Here is a 15,979-nt window from a genome sequence, read left to right as displayed (position 1 = left end):
TGAATTATATCATGATGTAATGAAACTTTTTTTAAGCAACGCCACAGACATCGAATGCCAGTGTTTCACTTATATCATGGGCCTATAGCACTATCTGCTGGAGAAAGTATGAAAGGCACTGGCGCTTGTACTGTGATTTTACATCATCACATTATTGTGAAATATATTGGAGACATAACAGAAACTTTGAGGGGAAAATGGAGATAGAAGATGATGTGTTGATTAATATCTACGATATGTGATTAATTATAAATTACTAAAGTACATCATCTAAGGTCGGTTCTGCAATATTAGTTAACTGCGAGTCCCCGGCTTTATATATACAAACTTCTTTATGTGCTTTATTTTCTGACCACTTGAACATTGGACAGGTTGGCATATTTTGGTATATAATGGTCTATAATGAAAGGTTGCCAGTTTGTAAGTGAGACAATATTTACACTGTGCGACTGTGTTATATGTTGATGGTTTTAAAAGTAGATCCTCTTTTGTGCGCCTCCAGCTGGTGGAGAGGAAGGGAGCTGCCTAAGTGGCCGATGCCTAAAGTGGGCACCCTACCAAGTGCCTGCTTGTCTGTTATAGGTCCAGTATCTGCTGAAAGCACTCAAGTCCTTGGAAAGAATGTAACTGTGTCATACCTGTGTCGGCAGACCCCCCAAATCCTGTTACAGTGGTAACAAACAAAACACCCAAATTGCTTGGACAAGGCTATTTCCTGTACTCCTATCAACATTACCTGATAATTTGCATCATAGTGAGGTGCTGGAGGCCAGTTGTCGTGGCTGAGTGGTTAAGGCGATGGACTCGAAATCTATTTGGGGTCTCCCCATGCAGGTTTGAATCCTGCCGACAACGCTGAAGTTGGCTTTCCTGACAGCCTGTCAGATATGATGTGGTTCAGTTGATGAAAAGAAAAGGAGCTCCTCAGTCTAGAAACAGCAATAATGTGTGACAGTTCTGATACAGATATAAAATGTTTTATCATGGTCACAGTATAATCATGTTACTCGAATGTAATTAATCTACCAGCAATCTACCAGCTAAATAAAAAATGAAACAGTGAATAAATGGAGGGAAATTAAGCAACAAAGATGTAACTACTCAAATCTGCTTGACCCTCCACATCTGGATCGAAATCTGTGAATGATTAAGGTAAAACTGTCAAAATGATGATTTTACACTGTCACATTTGGTTTGAATCCTGCTGACAAGGTGAATATATTGTGTGTCTGTGTTGACTCTGAAACCAGCTCCATTTAGGAAACTGTCAGTGTTACCGAATGAACTCTGACCTGCTGTTTCTGTTACACTGTTTGATGTCTTTGATCACAGACAAATGAGCTGCCACCTTTTAATCGGATAACATACTAATTTATTTTAGAAGGTGAATATTTCATGACACTTTCTGATTGTTTCCCAGCAGTAGTTGGTCTTCAGGAGCTGTACTTTCATGTTACCTCTTGCTGAGATGCATTTGTGCTTCCTTTGACTATATTGACCATTTATAATGGTACATTTTTAGGCTATAAAACTTTGTCAGTGAAGGAACTGACACCTGAAAAAGCTGGTTGTTAAGTTGTTGTGGCCGAGTGGTTAAGGCGATGGACTTGAAATCCATTGGGGTTTCCCCTCACAGGTTCGAATCCTGTCAACAACGATGCATTTAAGTACATTCAGTTCTTCAGTTGTCCATGTGGTTAAACTGAATGTGAGAAAATAAATGTCCATTTATTGAGCAAATCAAAATGGAAACACAAAATCTTCAAATATAATTGTAACTCACAGCCCTTAAAGTACTGTGTCATGAGTTGCCCTGCAGACTTGTACTTCTTAAAGTAAATATAGATTACTATTCATTTGACATTAAACTTCCCTATTGAAGCACTAACACAAATACTGTTTTACTATCCACTGACTTGAGATGTGACACTGAGTCGTAACATTAAGATTTTACACTTTGTTATGATCCTTTAATCTGGATTAACCACTTAATCAAACACACTGTAGTTAAAATGAACAGTGTGTCACTGATTTTCTTCATATGTGCTGAGGATCAACATGAACACAAACTCACTTCCTGTGAAAAACTGTTTATTTAAGAACAAAAATATAAGACAACAGAAATATTCAGTCAGTGTTGGTTGAGGTGTTTTGTAGATTTATTGATTATAATAAAATGATGAAACAATGTCATTGTTATTGTTGAAGGAAAGGAACAAAGACAGTTAAATTCACCCAAAGGGATTTAAAGCGATCTGAGGATGTAAAACATGACAACAAACTGTCTGTGATGCTGCTGCTGCTGCAGATGAGGACACATCTGGAGCTGCTCGTCCTCACTGGAGTCTCAGAGTCGACTCTCCTCTCGTTTCTCTCTAAAACACAAACGGCAGGTAAGGTTAATAACTGTTGATTACTTCAATAAAGATGAAGAGCAGAACAGAAACTCTGATGTTAAAATAAAATAAATGTATATTTACTTTTGTAAATATGAGCATTCACAGTGCGTGCTGTTTCCTTTCTTCTCCCCTTGTCTTGTCTCCTCTCCTCTCTCTCTAAAAGACAAACCACAGATTCAGAGGAAGTGACAGTGACTTCAGCAATGAGGTGAACAGAGGAACGACTGATGAAAACTGAAACTGGTCATATCATGGAATGAATGTGCACTTACCTTTTACACAGAGAGAGTTCACAGTGTGTGGTCCCCCCTCTGTTCTCATCTTCTCTTCTCTCTGTGGAAGTCAAACAACAAACAGGTGGAGATGAAGTTAATGAACAACTTCAGCAACCAGAAGATCATGTGACCACTGTATGAATAATTCTGATAATGACAAATAATAAACAAATACTTTTCTTTGTAAATGACAGGATTCACAGAGCATTGTGTTTCCTCTCGTCTGCTCCTGGTCTGAACTTGTTTCTTCCTCTCTCCAAAAGATAAATGACAAACAGGAGGAGACAACAGTTAATAAACAACTTCATCAACCAGAATAAATATTTCACTGTGAAATTATTATGATAACAACTTAGAATAAATGTATATATCTTTTTAAATGAGAGGGATCTCAGTGCATGATGTCTCCTGCTCATCTCAGCTCCTCTTCTCTTTCTCTAAAAGACACATTTCAGATGATTTCAGTAATGGGTTAAACAGAAGAATTGTTGAGTGTAGAAATTCTGATAATAACATAAATATGTAAACTTTGTTGATGAGATGGTTGACATTGCATGTTGTCTCCTCTGCTCATCTCCTGTTTCCTCTCCTCCTGGTCTGGACTTGTTTTCTCTTGGTCTGGACTTGTTTCCTCCTGGTCTGGACTTGTTTCCTTCTCTCTCTAAGAAGAAAATGTCAGACAACAGGAGACAATAGTTAATCATTTCGTAATACTTTCAGCACTGATATAAACAAAATAGAAATTGTAATGAAGCCATATAATAAATGTATTATTGCTTATCTTTGTAAATGAGAGGGCTCTCAGTGCTGTCTCCTTCTCCTGCTCTTATCTCAGCTCCTCCATTCTCTTCTTCTCTTTCTCTAAAAGACACATTTCAGATAAGAGAGAATAACAGTTAATAACTTCAGCAGTGGGTTAAAGTATTGATCACTATTATTATATATATATAATTGATACGAATTCTGAACATCAAATGTGTATTTACCTTTTTTAATAAAGTTCAACCCTCTTCTCTTGTCTTTTCTTTTCTCTTCTCATCTTGTCTTCTTTTCTACTCGTGTTGTCCTCTTTTATATTCTCTTCTTCTCTTTTCTCTTGTCTTCTCTTATTTTCTCCTCTCATCTTTTCTTTTGTCTTATCTTATTTTCAGTTCTCTTCCCTTCTATTCTTTGGTCTTCTCTTCTCTCTCCCCGAGGACAACAGTGAAAACGTTGTACATAATGTTAAACATACATAATGTTAGAAACACTCGTCACTTCTCTCCGACACAGTCTGTCAATGAAAACTCTACAAGCCTCACAGAGGATTTTTAACAAAGGTAACTAGTGTGTATTTAACAAAACATTGGCTACACACATTTATTTACACAATATATTCATACTGTAGTATGAACACAGTCTATCTGACCTTTAGATTCTGTGTAAATGACGACTCACCAGTCTGTTCCCTCTTGTGATGTTCCCGTGGCTCCACTGTAGTTTCACCATGTCAGACACAGGCCAGCTCCAAGAAAGAAAGAAAGAAAGGTGCAAGAAGCACCAGTGCAAGACGCACTGAAAACGCTGACCTGTGACCACAGCCATGATGAACAATCTATTTACATATATACAAATATACAATGTTCACTCCTCAATATTGTCCACATGGGCCCCGGTGCAAGACGCTACCAGGGGCCTCACTAGCCCGGCCAGACGCTCAGGCTGGCTCTGAGGAGTGAAAACATCCCTGTTGTTAACCTGCCAGACGCAGGACACAGACATGGTCAGTCACATTTTCAAGGCGTCACTTCAGGCCTGTAAGTCCAGAATGGAGCGTTGAACCATGTCAGTGGTGAAGGGACAGAACAAACGCTGCAGCAGGTCAAATGTCCTCGAAGAACCAAAGAGTCTGGAGCCTGCAGGTCCTCCAGGAGCTGCTGGATGTCCTGGTGTGTTCATGGACCATCCCATCACACTCTGAGGCGTTTCTTTGGTGGAGACAGACTCCTGCTGCTGCTTTCTTCCTCAGTGGTCTTCCTCTTCTTCCTCTCTGCACACTGTCTAGACTTCTCAGTAAACTGACAGAGGACTGACATGATAATGTGTCCGTCTTCTCTGTAGTCGCTCACTCTCCAGCGGTTCGACAGCTCGGTGCTGTCAGAGCTGTACACAGAGGAGATGACTCTGGTCACAGTCCTGCCGTCAACCTTTATGTGCCGGACACGGTTTCTGTGGTCGGCCCACAGTCGTCCCACCTCCATCATCTCAGGGATAACTGGAGTCCGTATAGTTGGAGCAGAGCTGGAGGCTTCAGCAGGAACCATCAAACCTGCTGGTTCTTCCACCAGAGGAGGGGGTCTGATGTTCTCTCCTCGGCCCGGCTCCATGTGGACGAAGGGTGTGGCCGTCTGAAGAGAGAGGAAGGATCCTCTGAATGGAATAATGGGGAAGTGCTTCGAGCCTGTGATGAGGTTGTGGTACAGGCTCAGGATGGACTCGCTCATGGACTTGATGCTCTCGCTGCTCAGAGGACGGTTCCTCACGTTGGTTATGATCATCTGAAGGACTCGTCCTGGCCGAGGGAGATCAGCTAAATGAGAAGAAGTTAGGATTGGACTAGTTAAAGCCTGGATTAATAAATCAAAACAGATCCACAGGTCACATCATTTCACTCAGAAGAACATAAACAGCTTTGAATCCAAGTTCTGTTAATAAACATTTTGTAAAGTTCTGTCATTGGATTCTGGCAAATGAATAAAACATGATTTCAATGTCTTTTAGATGGACTGTCTGTTTTATTTCTATATTTTTATTACATGACATCTGAAATCAGATCAAAACATGAAAATGCTTCAGTCACAGTGAGAACAGTCATGGTTGAGACGTATTAATAATTCATAGTTTTGTAATTGAAAACTTAAGGAGCTTAAAGCAAAAATGTATTTTTCCGTCATATTTAAAAGAGCATATGCTGACAGATTTAAGATGATTAATGCTCCATGTTTCATGCAGCCTGTAACCGCAGCTTATGTCAAACTGAGAAATTTATATAAACCATAATATTTACTTTATATCTGTCTCTCACATATGGGCCCAATATGGCAGTAATGAGGGAACCGGGGGACTTCAATGATCAGGGTCATATTTGATCACATTTATTGCATTCACATTCAACACTAACATTCCTACAATATCAATGACACAACTGTCTGTTGAAGCCATGGTTGCATCACCCTGTCTGTTTCTCACATCGATGCTGCCCAGAGACTGTTCCAGAAAATATAGTCCACCTGGTTTTTGACTCATCAGATTTAACCAAACTACAGTCACAGTTCTGCTGCTCTGTTCTAATAAACCTGCATTATAAATATTTCATGTTATAAAAGATGAAGCTCTCATTAAAAATCTTTTTCACACTGACTCACTGTGTGTACCCTCTTTACAATAAATCCCCCACACAAACATCTGGACACATCACCTGCACATCTGTCTCTACATCAACATAAGATCAGTCAAAGCACGTCAATACACACAACCGGAGGTCCACAAAGACTATATTTGATCTCAGTGGTTATAATGTTCTCGGACTCTACACTTCTCAGTCTAACTCTGATAAATCTACCTCTAACTTCAGCCTCTCTGAGGAAACGTAAATCCATCAGTCCTGAGTCCGAACACGAGCCCGCTGTGGTGTGAGCAGCTCTGAGCCTCTGGCCCTGCTGCTGCAACAGCTCCGAGATGCTTCAGCGCAGCATCAGCAGCGGAAACAGGCTGACTCAGTCATCCACAGACACCGAGCCCAGCGTGGCCGCGCTGACGTCACACGGCGGCTCGCTCCAGTACCTGACGTCGTCTCCATGGCGCGTGCAACATGTACAGCTTTGAGCATTTTATGAAAAATGGCCCGGTCGCCATCTTTGTCCTCTACTGTCAATGTTACACTCGACAAACCTGTTCTCCTCCAAAAACGAGTCCAAACTCAGTCACTGCCTGAATATTTCTACTTGTTTCACCTGTCAAGTGTAAAATCAATCATCTGTGTTCATTTCACACCGAAACAACAACTTTAATGCAGGTCTGATGTTTGTTCTGGGGAAAGTTTTCAACCAACCAAATATATAATTACCCGCATAAGCTCATAAATCTTTTTATTTCATTTATTATGAAGCAGTCACATATGGTCCATTTGATACTGATACAGAGCAACGCTGCTTCAGTCGACAGTGGCCGACTGTGTTTTACCATAGCGGTCATCCAGCAGGCGGAGGATGCCGAGAGTCAGCAGGTGCTTCTCACGGAGGAAACCAGAGGAGGCCATGTTCTCCCGCTGCAGCAGCTGCGTCCTCACTGCCACATGTTAGCACTTTATCACAGATGTGTTTCTCACTTTTCACTTTTCAGTAGATCAGGTGAAGAATCTCACTTCTCCAGAGCTCAGCTCCTGTCAATCAGCGTCCAGGTGCAGACTGAAATGAAAACTCGGGGATCTGCTTTTATAGGAGCCGCTTAACACGTCACTAATCATCACCATGACGACCTGTGGCTCCTTCCTAATATCAGCTGAAATCAGAGAAAATACTGTGCGATTTTAATATGATTTAATCATAAGATTATTGTTATTATTATTATTAGTAGTAGTAGTAGGTAGTAGAAGTAGTAGTAGTAGTACTAGTAGTAGTGCACTCATAATAATTATGATAATAATAATACTTTAAATCAAAGCCTGGTTTCATTAGAGCTGTAACAGTTCTAGTCTTTAACTTAATCGTAGATATACAGATTAGGCTAAATAACTATTACTCTGCAGAATATTTGATGCTTTAGGCTTCTCAAAATATTGATTTATGTAAAATATGTTTTCTTGTTGTAGACTGCACGTTTTATATATTAAATAAAAAATAAAAAATGGAACAATAATAAATAAACAGCCATAATTATAATATCAATAATAATTATTATTATTACTGTTATTATTATTGTTATTATTATTACTGGTAGTAGTAGTAGTAGTAGTAGAAGTAAAGTAGTAGTAGTACACACATTCATTCACTTTAACCACCACTTACATGTAGACAATTATAATACACTAATTTTACAGTCCACACCAATGACTGTCATTCTCATTGCTATGAACAGGTTGTCATGGCTGAGTGCAGCGATGGACTAGAAATCCATTGGGGTTTCTGCACGCAGGTTCGAATCCTGCTGACGACAAGTTTCACTTGAAGCCTTTATCAAAATAGCCTTATTAGTGCTTTACTGAGTATGGTATTTGCTCCATAAAGGAGTTGGGTTGCAACCCAACACATACACTCATTGGCGCAAACACTGCATAGCCTAAATGTCTAGTGTGACCACAGTGTAATGACAGTCTTTTATCTCTTCCTAAGTCTTTTTGTTGGTTTTTGAATCAGTGGAATTGAATTTTAGTTGAACAAATTAGGTCTGGTTGAGTTTTTAATGTGATTTGTACCAGAGCAAAGAAAGACATGACAGGATTCATAAATGCCCAATACTTGAAAACTAGAAACCATCTACACATGGCTTTCTCTCACCTTGGAAAAACACTAACACCAAAATTCTATCCATGATCATCGAAACACAGCAGAGTGAATGTCACAGTCAGAATAATAGTAATGTTAAGTATTTCCTCCCATCCCTTTAAAACACTGAATCACACCAGGTTTAAAATGTGCTGGGATGATAAGTTATCTTGGAACAGAGAAGTCCTGGCCTTAGTTTTTAAAAGGGGACCTGTTATGTTTTTCTTTATTTTAGGTCAATGTTACAATGCCAGACTGTTCACATTAAACATGGCCAAAGTTTCATATAAACACAGCTGTGCACAGCGTGGCTTGCAATAGACTTATGATGCCTGAAATCGCTGTCTGTAGGCGCCACAATGCATACACAAGCACTTGAAGATTAACTGTGATTTTAGCTGCTGCAGCTATTCAGAAACCCTATCCTAACACAATATCCACAGCCCGAGCAGGGGATGTAGCTCAGTGGTAGAGCGCATGCTTTGCATGTATGAGGCCCCGGGTTCAATCCCCGGCATCTCCAATGTCTTTAGGTTGAAAGTAATGAAGCTCAAAAAATCCATCGGAGTCTCCCTGTGCAGGTTCATATCCTGCTGGCGACATTGGACGGTTTTGAGCTGCGGAAAAGAAAAAGAAAACGTTAACATAATACACAAAGGCTCTTGCGGACTAAACAAGGATGACTTGAGGAATACAAGTTTCACACAGACAAAAGGCAAGAAAAAGAGCATGGACGTTTGGCGATATGGACTGAAACCATACCTCTGTTCGCTGGCTGGATGGCTCGCTGTTTTCTGCAAAGTGGGCTTAATGTTGAGTTGCAAGTCCAGCCACTTGTAAGATGTCACGAGCACAACCAGCTAAATGAGTAGTACAGCAGTGACAGAGCTCATGGAATTCACTTTGTTCATAGCCCCCCCCCCCCGATGTATCCCAAAGTGACACTCAACAGTGTTTCACTTAATCCCTCTGTGGCTTTGTATTAGTTAAGATGCACCATGATACAGCTTAACTGCTACTTCAAAATTTCAAGGTCACAACTGCTCCTCTCCCAGTCCAATTCCTCCACTGACGTAAACTGCTGACTCACCGGAAAAATTCCATAAAATTCCCTGTTTTCCAAGCGATGGTGGTATAGTGGTGAGCATAGCTGCCTTCCAAGCAGTTGACCCGGGTTCGATTCCCGGCCATCGCAGTTGTCTTTTACCCTCTAACTCTTGGATTTCATTTCAGCAATCTGTGCCTCTATGAGCTGGGACGGAAACATTTGATCAGCCCTGTCTACCTGAAACACACGGGTGGCATCGTCACGTCAGGACCCTAAGGTAGAATACCACATCCATGTTTATCCACCAGATCTTCCTTGATTTTTCAAACATGCACCAAAGCAGAATAATGCATTCAATGTGAGATGTGTAAATGCTAACTGATGCAGGTGGACAACAAACTGCACGCAATTGGCATGCAGTTGTTGTGGCCGAGTGGTTAAGGCGATGGACTAGAAATCCGTTGGGGTCTCCCCGCGCAGGTTCAACTCCTGCCAACAACGTGTGGTAGTTTCTGCGTACTCTTCTAGTTGGGTGTCCACAATGGCAGAGCACGAGCTTTGCATCTTTGATAGTCCCCAACATCTCCACTGGTTCTTAGCACCCATTCATTCGGTCTATGTCATGCGGATGTCCGTGCGTGTCCAAATATTGGCGGCAGCACAAACTGTGCAATGCCTGTCAACGCCACAGTCATTACAACGTTGTTACATCAGACCTCACGGGTCGGACGGCACTCAACCACACAACTCGAAGTCGTACACACGTTGTGGAGATCCAATGAGCACAGCGTGGCTTGCAATAGACTTATGATGCCTGAAATCGCTGTCTGTAGGCGCCACAATGCATACACAAGCACTTGAAGATTAACTGTAATTTTAGCTGCTGCAGCTATTCAGAAACCCTATCCTAACACAATATCCACAGCCTGAACAGGGGATGTAGCTCAGTGGTAGAGCGCATGCTTTGCATGTATGAGGCCCCGGGTTCAATCCCCGGCATCTCCAATGTCTTTAGGTTGAAAGTAATGAAGCTCAAAAAATCCATCGGAGTCTCCCTGTGCAGGTTCATATCCTGCTGGCGACATTGGATGGTTTTGAGCTGCGGAAAAGAAAAAGAAAACGTTAACATAATACACAAAGGCTCTTGCGGCCTAAACAAGGATGACTTGAGGAATACAAGTTTCACACAGACAAAAGGAAAGAAAAAGAGCATGGACGTTTGGCGATATGGACTGAAACCATACCTCTGTTCGCTGGCTGGATGGCTTGCTGTTTTCTGCAAAGTGGGCTTAATGTTGAGTTGCAAGTCCAGCCACTTGTAAGATGTCACGAGCACAACCAGCTAAATGAGTAGTACAGCAGTGACAGAGCTCATGGAATTCACTTTGTTCATAGCCCCCCCCCCCCGATGTATCCCAAAGTGACACTCAACAGTGTTTCACTTAATCCCTCTGTGGCTTTGTATTAGTTAAGATGCACCATGATACAGCTTAACTGCTACTTCAAAATTTCAAGGTCACAACTGCTCCTCTCCCAGTCCAATTCCTCCACTGACGTAAACTGCTGACTCACCGGAAAAATTCCATAAAATTCCCTGTTTTCCAAGCGATGGTGGTATAGTGGTGAGCATAGCTGCCTTCCAAGCAGTTGACCCGGGTTCGATTCCCGGCCATCGCAGTTGTCTTTTACCCTCTAACTCTTGGATTTCATTTCAGCAATCTGTGCCTCTATGAGCTGGGACGGAAACATTTGATCAGCCCTGTCTACCTGAAACACACGGGTGGCATCGTCACGTCAGGACCCTAAGGTAGAATACCACATCCATGTTTATCCACCAGATCTTCCTTGATTTTTCAAACATGCACCAAAGCAGAATAATGCATTCAATGTGAGATGTGTAAATGCTAACTGATGCAGGTGGACAACAAACTGCACGCAATTGGCATGCAGTTGTTGTGGCCGAGTGGTTAAGGCGATGGACTAGAAATCCGTTGGGGTCTCCCCGCGCAGGTTCAACTCCTGCCAACAACGTGTGGTAGTTTCTGCGTACTCTTCTAGTTGGGTGTCCACAATGGCAGAGCACGAGCTTTGCATCTTTGATAGTCCCCAACATCTCCACTGGTTCTTAGCACCCATTCATTCGGTCTATGTCATGCGGATGTCCGTGTGTGTCCAAATATTGGCGGCAGCACAAACTGTGCAATGCCTGTCAACGCCACAGTCATTACAACGTTGTTACATCAGACCTCACGGGTCGGACGGCACTCAACCACACAACTCGAAGTCGTACACACGTTGTGGAGATCCAATGAGCACAGCGTGGCTTGCAATAGACTTATGATGCCTGAAATCGCTGTCTGTAGGCGCCACAATGCATACACAAGCACTTGAAGATTAACTGTAATTTTAGCTGCTGCAGCTATTCAGAAACCCTATCCTAACACAATATCCACAGCCTGAACAGGGGATGTAGCTCAGTGGTAGAGCGCATGCTTTGCATGTATGAGGCCCCGGGTTCAATCCCCGGCATCTCCAATGTCTTTAGGTTGAAAGTAATGAAGCTCAAAAAATCCATCGGAGTCTCCCTGTGCAGGTTCATATCCTGCTGGCGACATTGGATGGTTTTGAGCTGCGGAAAAGAAAAAGAAAACGTTAACATAATACACAAAGGCTCTTGCGGCCTAAACAAGGATGACTTGAGGAATACAAGTTTCACACAGACAAAAGGAAAGAAAAAGAGCATGGACGTTTGGCGATATGGACTGAAACCATACCTCTGTTCGCTGGCTGGATGGCTTGCTGTTTTCTGCAAAGTGGGCTTAATGTTGAGTTGCAAGTCCAGCCACTTGTAAGATGTGACGAGCACAACCAGCTAAATGAGTAGTACAGCAGTGACAGAGCTCATGGAATTCACTTTGTTCATAGCCCCCCCCCCCCGATGTATCCCAAAGTGACACTCAACAGTGTTTCACTTAATCCCTCTGTGGCTTTGTATTAGTTAAGATGCACCATGATACAGCTTAACTGCTACTTCAAAATTTCAAGGTCACAACTGCTCCTCTCCCAGTCCAATTCCTCCACTGACGTAAACTGCTGACTCACCGGAAAAATTCCATAAAATTCCCTGTTTTCCAAGCGATGGTGGTATAGTGGTGAGCATAGCTGCCTTCCAAGCAGTTGACCCGGGTTCGATTCCCGGCCATCGCAGTTGTCTTTTACCCTCTAACTCTTGGATTTCATTTCAGCAATCTGTGCCTCTATGAGCTGGGACGGAAACATTTGATCAGCCCTGTCTACCTGAAACACACGGGTGGCATCGTCACGTCAGGACCCTAAGGTAGAATACCACATCCATGTTTATCCACCAGATCTTCCTTGATTTTTCAAACATGCACCAAAGCAGAATAATGCATTCAATGTGAGATGTGTAAATGCTAACTGATGCAGGTGGACAACAAACTGCACGCAATTGGCATGCAGTTGTTGTGGCCGAGTGGTTAAGACGATGGACTAGAAATCCGTTGGGGTCTCCCCGCGCAGGTTCAACTCCTGCCAACAACGTGTGGTAGTTTCTGCGTACTCTTCTAGTTGGGTGTCCACAATGGCAAAGCACGAGCTTTGCATCTTTGATAGTCCCCAACATCTCCACTGGTTCTTAGCACCCATTCATTCGGTCTATGTCATGCGTGCGTATCCAAATATTGGATATTATGTCCGTGTATATGTCCGTGTGTATCCAAATATTGGCGGCAGCACAAACTGTGCAATGCCTGTCAACGCCACAGTCATTACAACGTTGTTACATCAGACCTCACGGGTCGGACGGCACTCAACCACACAACTCGAAGTCGTACACACGTTGTGGAGATCCAATGAGCACAGCGTGGCTTGCAATAGATTTATGATGCCTGAAATCGCTGTCTGTAGGCGCCACAATGCATACACAAGCACTTGAAGATTAACTGTGATTTTAGCTGCTGCAGCTATTCAGAAACCCTATCCTAACACAATATCCACAGCCCGAACAGGGGATGTAGCTCAGTGGTAGAGCGCATGCTTTGCATGTATGAGGCCCCGGGTTCAATCCCCGGCATCTCCAATGTCTTTAGGTTGAAAGTAATGAAGCTCAAAAAATCCATCGGAGTCTCCCTGTGCAGGTTCATATCCTGCTGGCGACATTGGACAGTTTTGAGCTGCGGAAAAGAAAAAGAAAACGTTAACATAATACACAAAGGCTCTTGCGGACTAAACAAGGATGACTTGAGGAATACAAGTTTCACACAGACAAAAGGCAAGAAAAAGAGCATGGACGTTTGGCGATATGGACTGAAACCATACCTCTGTTCGCTGGCTGGATGGCTCGCTGTTTTCTGCAAAGTGGGCTTAATGTTGAGTTGCAAGTCCAGCCACTTGTAAGATGTCACGAGCACAACCAGCTAAATGAGTAGTACAGCAGTGACAGAGCTCATGGAATTCACTTTGTTCATAGCCCCCCCCCCCGATGTATCCCAAAGTGACACTCAACAGTGTTTCACTTAATCCCTCTGTGGCTTTGTATTAGTTAAGATGCACCATGATACAGCTTAACTGCTACTTCAAAATTTCAAGGTCACAACTGCTCCTCTCCCAGTCCAATTCCTCCACTGACGTAAACTGCTGACTCACCGGAAAAATTCCATAAAATTCCCTGTTTTCCAAGCGATGGTGGTATAGTGGTGAGCATAGCTGCCTTCCAAGCAGTTGACCCGGGTTCGATTCCCGGCCATCGCAGTTGTCTTTTACCCTCTAACTCTTGGATTTCATTTCAGCAATCTGTGCCTCTATGAGCTGGGACGGAAACATTTGATCAGCCCTGTCTACCTGAAACACACGGGTGGCATCGTCACGTCAGGACCCTAAGGTAGAATACCACATCCATGTTTATCCACCAGATCTTCCTTGATTTTTCAAACATGCACCAAAGCAGAATAATGCATTCAATGTGAGATGTGTAAATGCTAACTGATGCAGGTGGACAACAAACTGCACGCAATTGGCATGCAGTTGTTGTGGCCGAGTGGTTAAGACGATGGACTAGAAATCCGTTGGGGTCTCCCCGCGCAGGTTCAACTCCTGCCAACAACGTGTGGTAGTTTCTGCGTACTCTTCTAGTTGGGTGTCCACAATGGCAAAGCACGAGCTTTGCATCTTTGATAGTCCCCAACATCTCCACTGGTTCTTAGCACCCATTCATTCGGTCTATGTCATGCGGATGTCCGTGTGTATCCAAATATTGGCGGCAGCACAAACTGTGCAATGCCTGTCAACGCCACAGTCATTACAACGTTGTTACATCAGACCTCACGGGTCGGACGGCACTCAACCACACAACTCGAAGTCGTACACACGTTGTGGAGATCCAATGAGCACAGCGTGGCTTGCAATAGACTTATGATGCCTGAAATCGCTGTCTGTAGGCGCCACAATGCATACACAAGCACTTGAAGATTAACTGTGATTTTAGCTGCTGCAGCTATTCAGAAACCCTATCCTAACACAATATCCACAGCCCGAACAGGGGATGTAGCTCAGTGGTAGAGCGCATGCTTTGCATGTATGAGGCCCCGGGTTCAATCCCTGGCATCTCCATGTGGTTTTATGTTGGTACTAACTCTCCATGTCACATTGTCGTTTCATAACATGTGACTTAACAGTCATGTCAAAGTTTAGTAGAGATCAAAGTACCTCTCACTCAAGAGAAGCAGGTTTGCACGTGTTGAGGATGAGATAATATCCAGATTTGCTGCTAAAACACGACACCACTTATTACAATCTCAGTAATTACTAAAACCCACCTTTGACACACTGTCAGTGGGACACAATATTATAACTTTAATTTAGGAAGATAGAAGTTATTGCAGATCTGTGTTATTAGATTTTAATTACATTGTACAGGGACCTAAAAAACTGGTAACTCAGTGTACATTTAAAGCAATTAGTCCTTTCGTCCCAACTTAACATTTTAAAAAGATTTTCACTTTAAATTGGCCCTAGGCATTTGAAAAAGACATGAAGGGGCTGCACTTACCTGCAGATAGATGTATGGCAACATATTTAATGTTCAATACATGTGAACAGCTCCTCTAAAATAAACCTCTCATGCTCTTAGCAGCCAGAATTCAAATACAGGTCTTCATGGAGGGTGTCTATGTTAACAACTGTACTACTATAGCTGACATGTGAGAAGACTGGATGATTTCTGCTGAGTCAGCAGCTCACGTAAGGAAGAAGGAATAGAAATGGAAGGCACAGCAGGTGAAATTTCTCTGCAGCTGACTAACAGCAGACCAAGGTCAGAATAAATTGGAAGCTAAAAATGTGGTCACTAAAAATTCTGTAACAGACCTCATATAAAATGCTTCTGTTTTTATCTATTCAGCAGCCTCTGTCAGTTTAATACAACTACTTGAGAAAGAGTTTTATCTGCTGTCACCAGCAGATGGTGGTATTCTGTCACATTCAGTGGAAACCAATGAATATGACTGTAAGTGCTGGCTTTCAGATCAGACTCAGAGGCAACCCCCTCCACAGCAAAGCTCGCTACCCACTCACATGTTACACTTTTAGAAAAAGGAAGAGTGGGCCTGAGCTGCAGATAGGAGAGGAACACTTCACACATTTTAACTACATGGGTTTCCCTGATGCAAAATCAGTAGTAGATACTGCCCATGACTAATTATGAACAATTAAAAGTAA

At 42.6% G+C, this 15,979-nt stretch overlaps 1 protein-coding gene and 15 non-coding genes across 20 annotated transcripts; 15 read left to right on the top strand and 1 right to left on the bottom strand.

The window, feature by feature from the left end:
- Positions 1-772: 772 nt before the first annotated feature.
- trnas-cga (transfer RNA serine (anticodon CGA)) lies at positions 773-855 on the top strand. Its single transcript has one exon. It is a non-coding gene; the product is annotated as a tRNA-Ser (tRNA).
- Positions 856-1,575: 720 nt separating this feature from the next.
- trnas-uga (transfer RNA serine (anticodon UGA)) lies at positions 1,576-1,657 on the top strand. Its single transcript has one exon. It is a non-coding gene; the product is annotated as a tRNA-Ser (tRNA).
- A 417-nt stretch (positions 1,658-2,074) lies between these two features.
- Positions 2,075-7,500, bottom strand: LOC139625569 (uncharacterized). Of its 5 annotated transcripts, none has more exons than XM_071485681.1 (8): positions 6,896-7,496; positions 4,112-5,243; positions 3,661-3,861; positions 3,189-3,535; positions 2,850-3,111; positions 2,672-2,732; positions 2,481-2,555; positions 2,075-2,375 (listed from the first exon to the last, which is right to left on the bottom strand). In XM_071485681.1, exons 1-2 carry the CDS (start codon positions 6,969-6,971, stop codon positions 4,624-4,626), a joined length of 696 nt encoding a protein of 231 aa, XP_071341782.1. In that variant the 5' UTR covers positions 6,972-7,496; the 3' UTR covers positions 2,075-2,375; positions 2,481-2,555; positions 2,672-2,732; positions 2,850-3,111; positions 3,189-3,535; positions 3,661-3,861; positions 4,112-4,623. The 5 variants fall into 5 exon arrangements, with proteins under 5 accessions (XP_071341782.1, XP_071341779.1, XP_071341781.1 ...); XM_071485678.1 differs by having other exon boundaries at positions 3,203-3,535; XM_071485680.1 differs by having other exon boundaries at positions 3,224-3,535.
- A 1,147-nt stretch (positions 7,501-8,647) lies between these two features.
- On the top strand, positions 8,648-8,719 carry trnaa-ugc (transfer RNA alanine (anticodon UGC)). The gene has a single exon. It is a non-coding gene; the product is annotated as a tRNA-Ala (tRNA).
- Positions 8,720-9,319: 600 nt separating this feature from the next.
- trnag-ucc (transfer RNA glycine (anticodon UCC)) lies at positions 9,320-9,391 on the top strand. The gene has a single exon. It is a non-coding gene; the product is annotated as a tRNA-Gly (tRNA).
- A 272-nt stretch (positions 9,392-9,663) lies between these two features.
- trnas-aga (transfer RNA serine (anticodon AGA)) lies at positions 9,664-9,745 on the top strand. Its single transcript has one exon. It is a non-coding gene; the product is annotated as a tRNA-Ser (tRNA).
- Positions 9,746-10,177: 432 nt separating this feature from the next.
- Positions 10,178-10,249, top strand: trnaa-ugc (transfer RNA alanine (anticodon UGC)). The gene has a single exon. It is a non-coding gene; the product is annotated as a tRNA-Ala (tRNA).
- Positions 10,250-10,849: 600 nt separating this feature from the next.
- On the top strand, positions 10,850-10,921 carry trnag-ucc (transfer RNA glycine (anticodon UCC)). Its single transcript has one exon. It is a non-coding gene; the product is annotated as a tRNA-Gly (tRNA).
- A 272-nt stretch (positions 10,922-11,193) lies between these two features.
- Positions 11,194-11,275, top strand: trnas-aga (transfer RNA serine (anticodon AGA)). Its single transcript has one exon. It is a non-coding gene; the product is annotated as a tRNA-Ser (tRNA).
- Positions 11,276-11,707: 432 nt separating this feature from the next.
- trnaa-ugc (transfer RNA alanine (anticodon UGC)) lies at positions 11,708-11,779 on the top strand. The gene has a single exon. It is a non-coding gene; the product is annotated as a tRNA-Ala (tRNA).
- Positions 11,780-12,379: 600 nt separating this feature from the next.
- On the top strand, positions 12,380-12,451 carry trnag-ucc (transfer RNA glycine (anticodon UCC)). The gene has a single exon. It is a non-coding gene; the product is annotated as a tRNA-Gly (tRNA).
- A 272-nt stretch (positions 12,452-12,723) lies between these two features.
- Positions 12,724-12,805, top strand: trnas-aga (transfer RNA serine (anticodon AGA)). Its single transcript has one exon. It is a non-coding gene; the product is annotated as a tRNA-Ser (tRNA).
- Positions 12,806-13,271: 466 nt separating this feature from the next.
- Positions 13,272-13,343, top strand: trnaa-ugc (transfer RNA alanine (anticodon UGC)). The gene has a single exon. It is a non-coding gene; the product is annotated as a tRNA-Ala (tRNA).
- Positions 13,344-13,942: 599 nt separating this feature from the next.
- On the top strand, positions 13,943-14,014 carry trnag-ucc (transfer RNA glycine (anticodon UCC)). Its single transcript has one exon. It is a non-coding gene; the product is annotated as a tRNA-Gly (tRNA).
- Positions 14,015-14,286: 272 nt separating this feature from the next.
- On the top strand, positions 14,287-14,368 carry trnas-aga (transfer RNA serine (anticodon AGA)). The gene has a single exon. It is a non-coding gene; the product is annotated as a tRNA-Ser (tRNA).
- A 432-nt stretch (positions 14,369-14,800) lies between these two features.
- On the top strand, positions 14,801-14,872 carry trnaa-ugc (transfer RNA alanine (anticodon UGC)). The gene has a single exon. It is a non-coding gene; the product is annotated as a tRNA-Ala (tRNA).
- Positions 14,873-15,979: the final 1,107 nt, after the last annotated feature.

The sequence above is a fragment of the Trachinotus anak genome, unplaced genomic scaffold (genome assembly GCF_046630095.1).
Source record: "Trachinotus anak isolate AG129_WGS33_773 ecotype Australia unplaced genomic scaffold, CSIRO_AGI_Tana_v1 ptg000009l, whole genome shotgun sequence".
Lineage (NCBI taxonomy): Eukaryota > Metazoa > Chordata > Actinopteri > Carangiformes > Carangidae > Trachinotus > Trachinotus anak.
Note: the sequence above shows the minus strand (reverse complement) of the source record. Positions and strands in the feature narration are given on the sequence as shown.

What these genes read in the sequence shown, in the direction of transcription:
- LOC139625569 (XM_071485677.1), bottom strand. Translation starts at nt 6,971, where the DNA reads ATGGCCTCCTCTGGTTTCCTCCGTGAGAAGCACCTGCTGACTCTCGGC. An exon ending in CCTGCTGGATGACCGCTATG is followed by an intron (nt 5,244 to 6,895) that starts GTAAAACACAGT and finishes CTTCTCATTTAG; the next exon opens with CTGATCTCCCTCGGCCAGGA.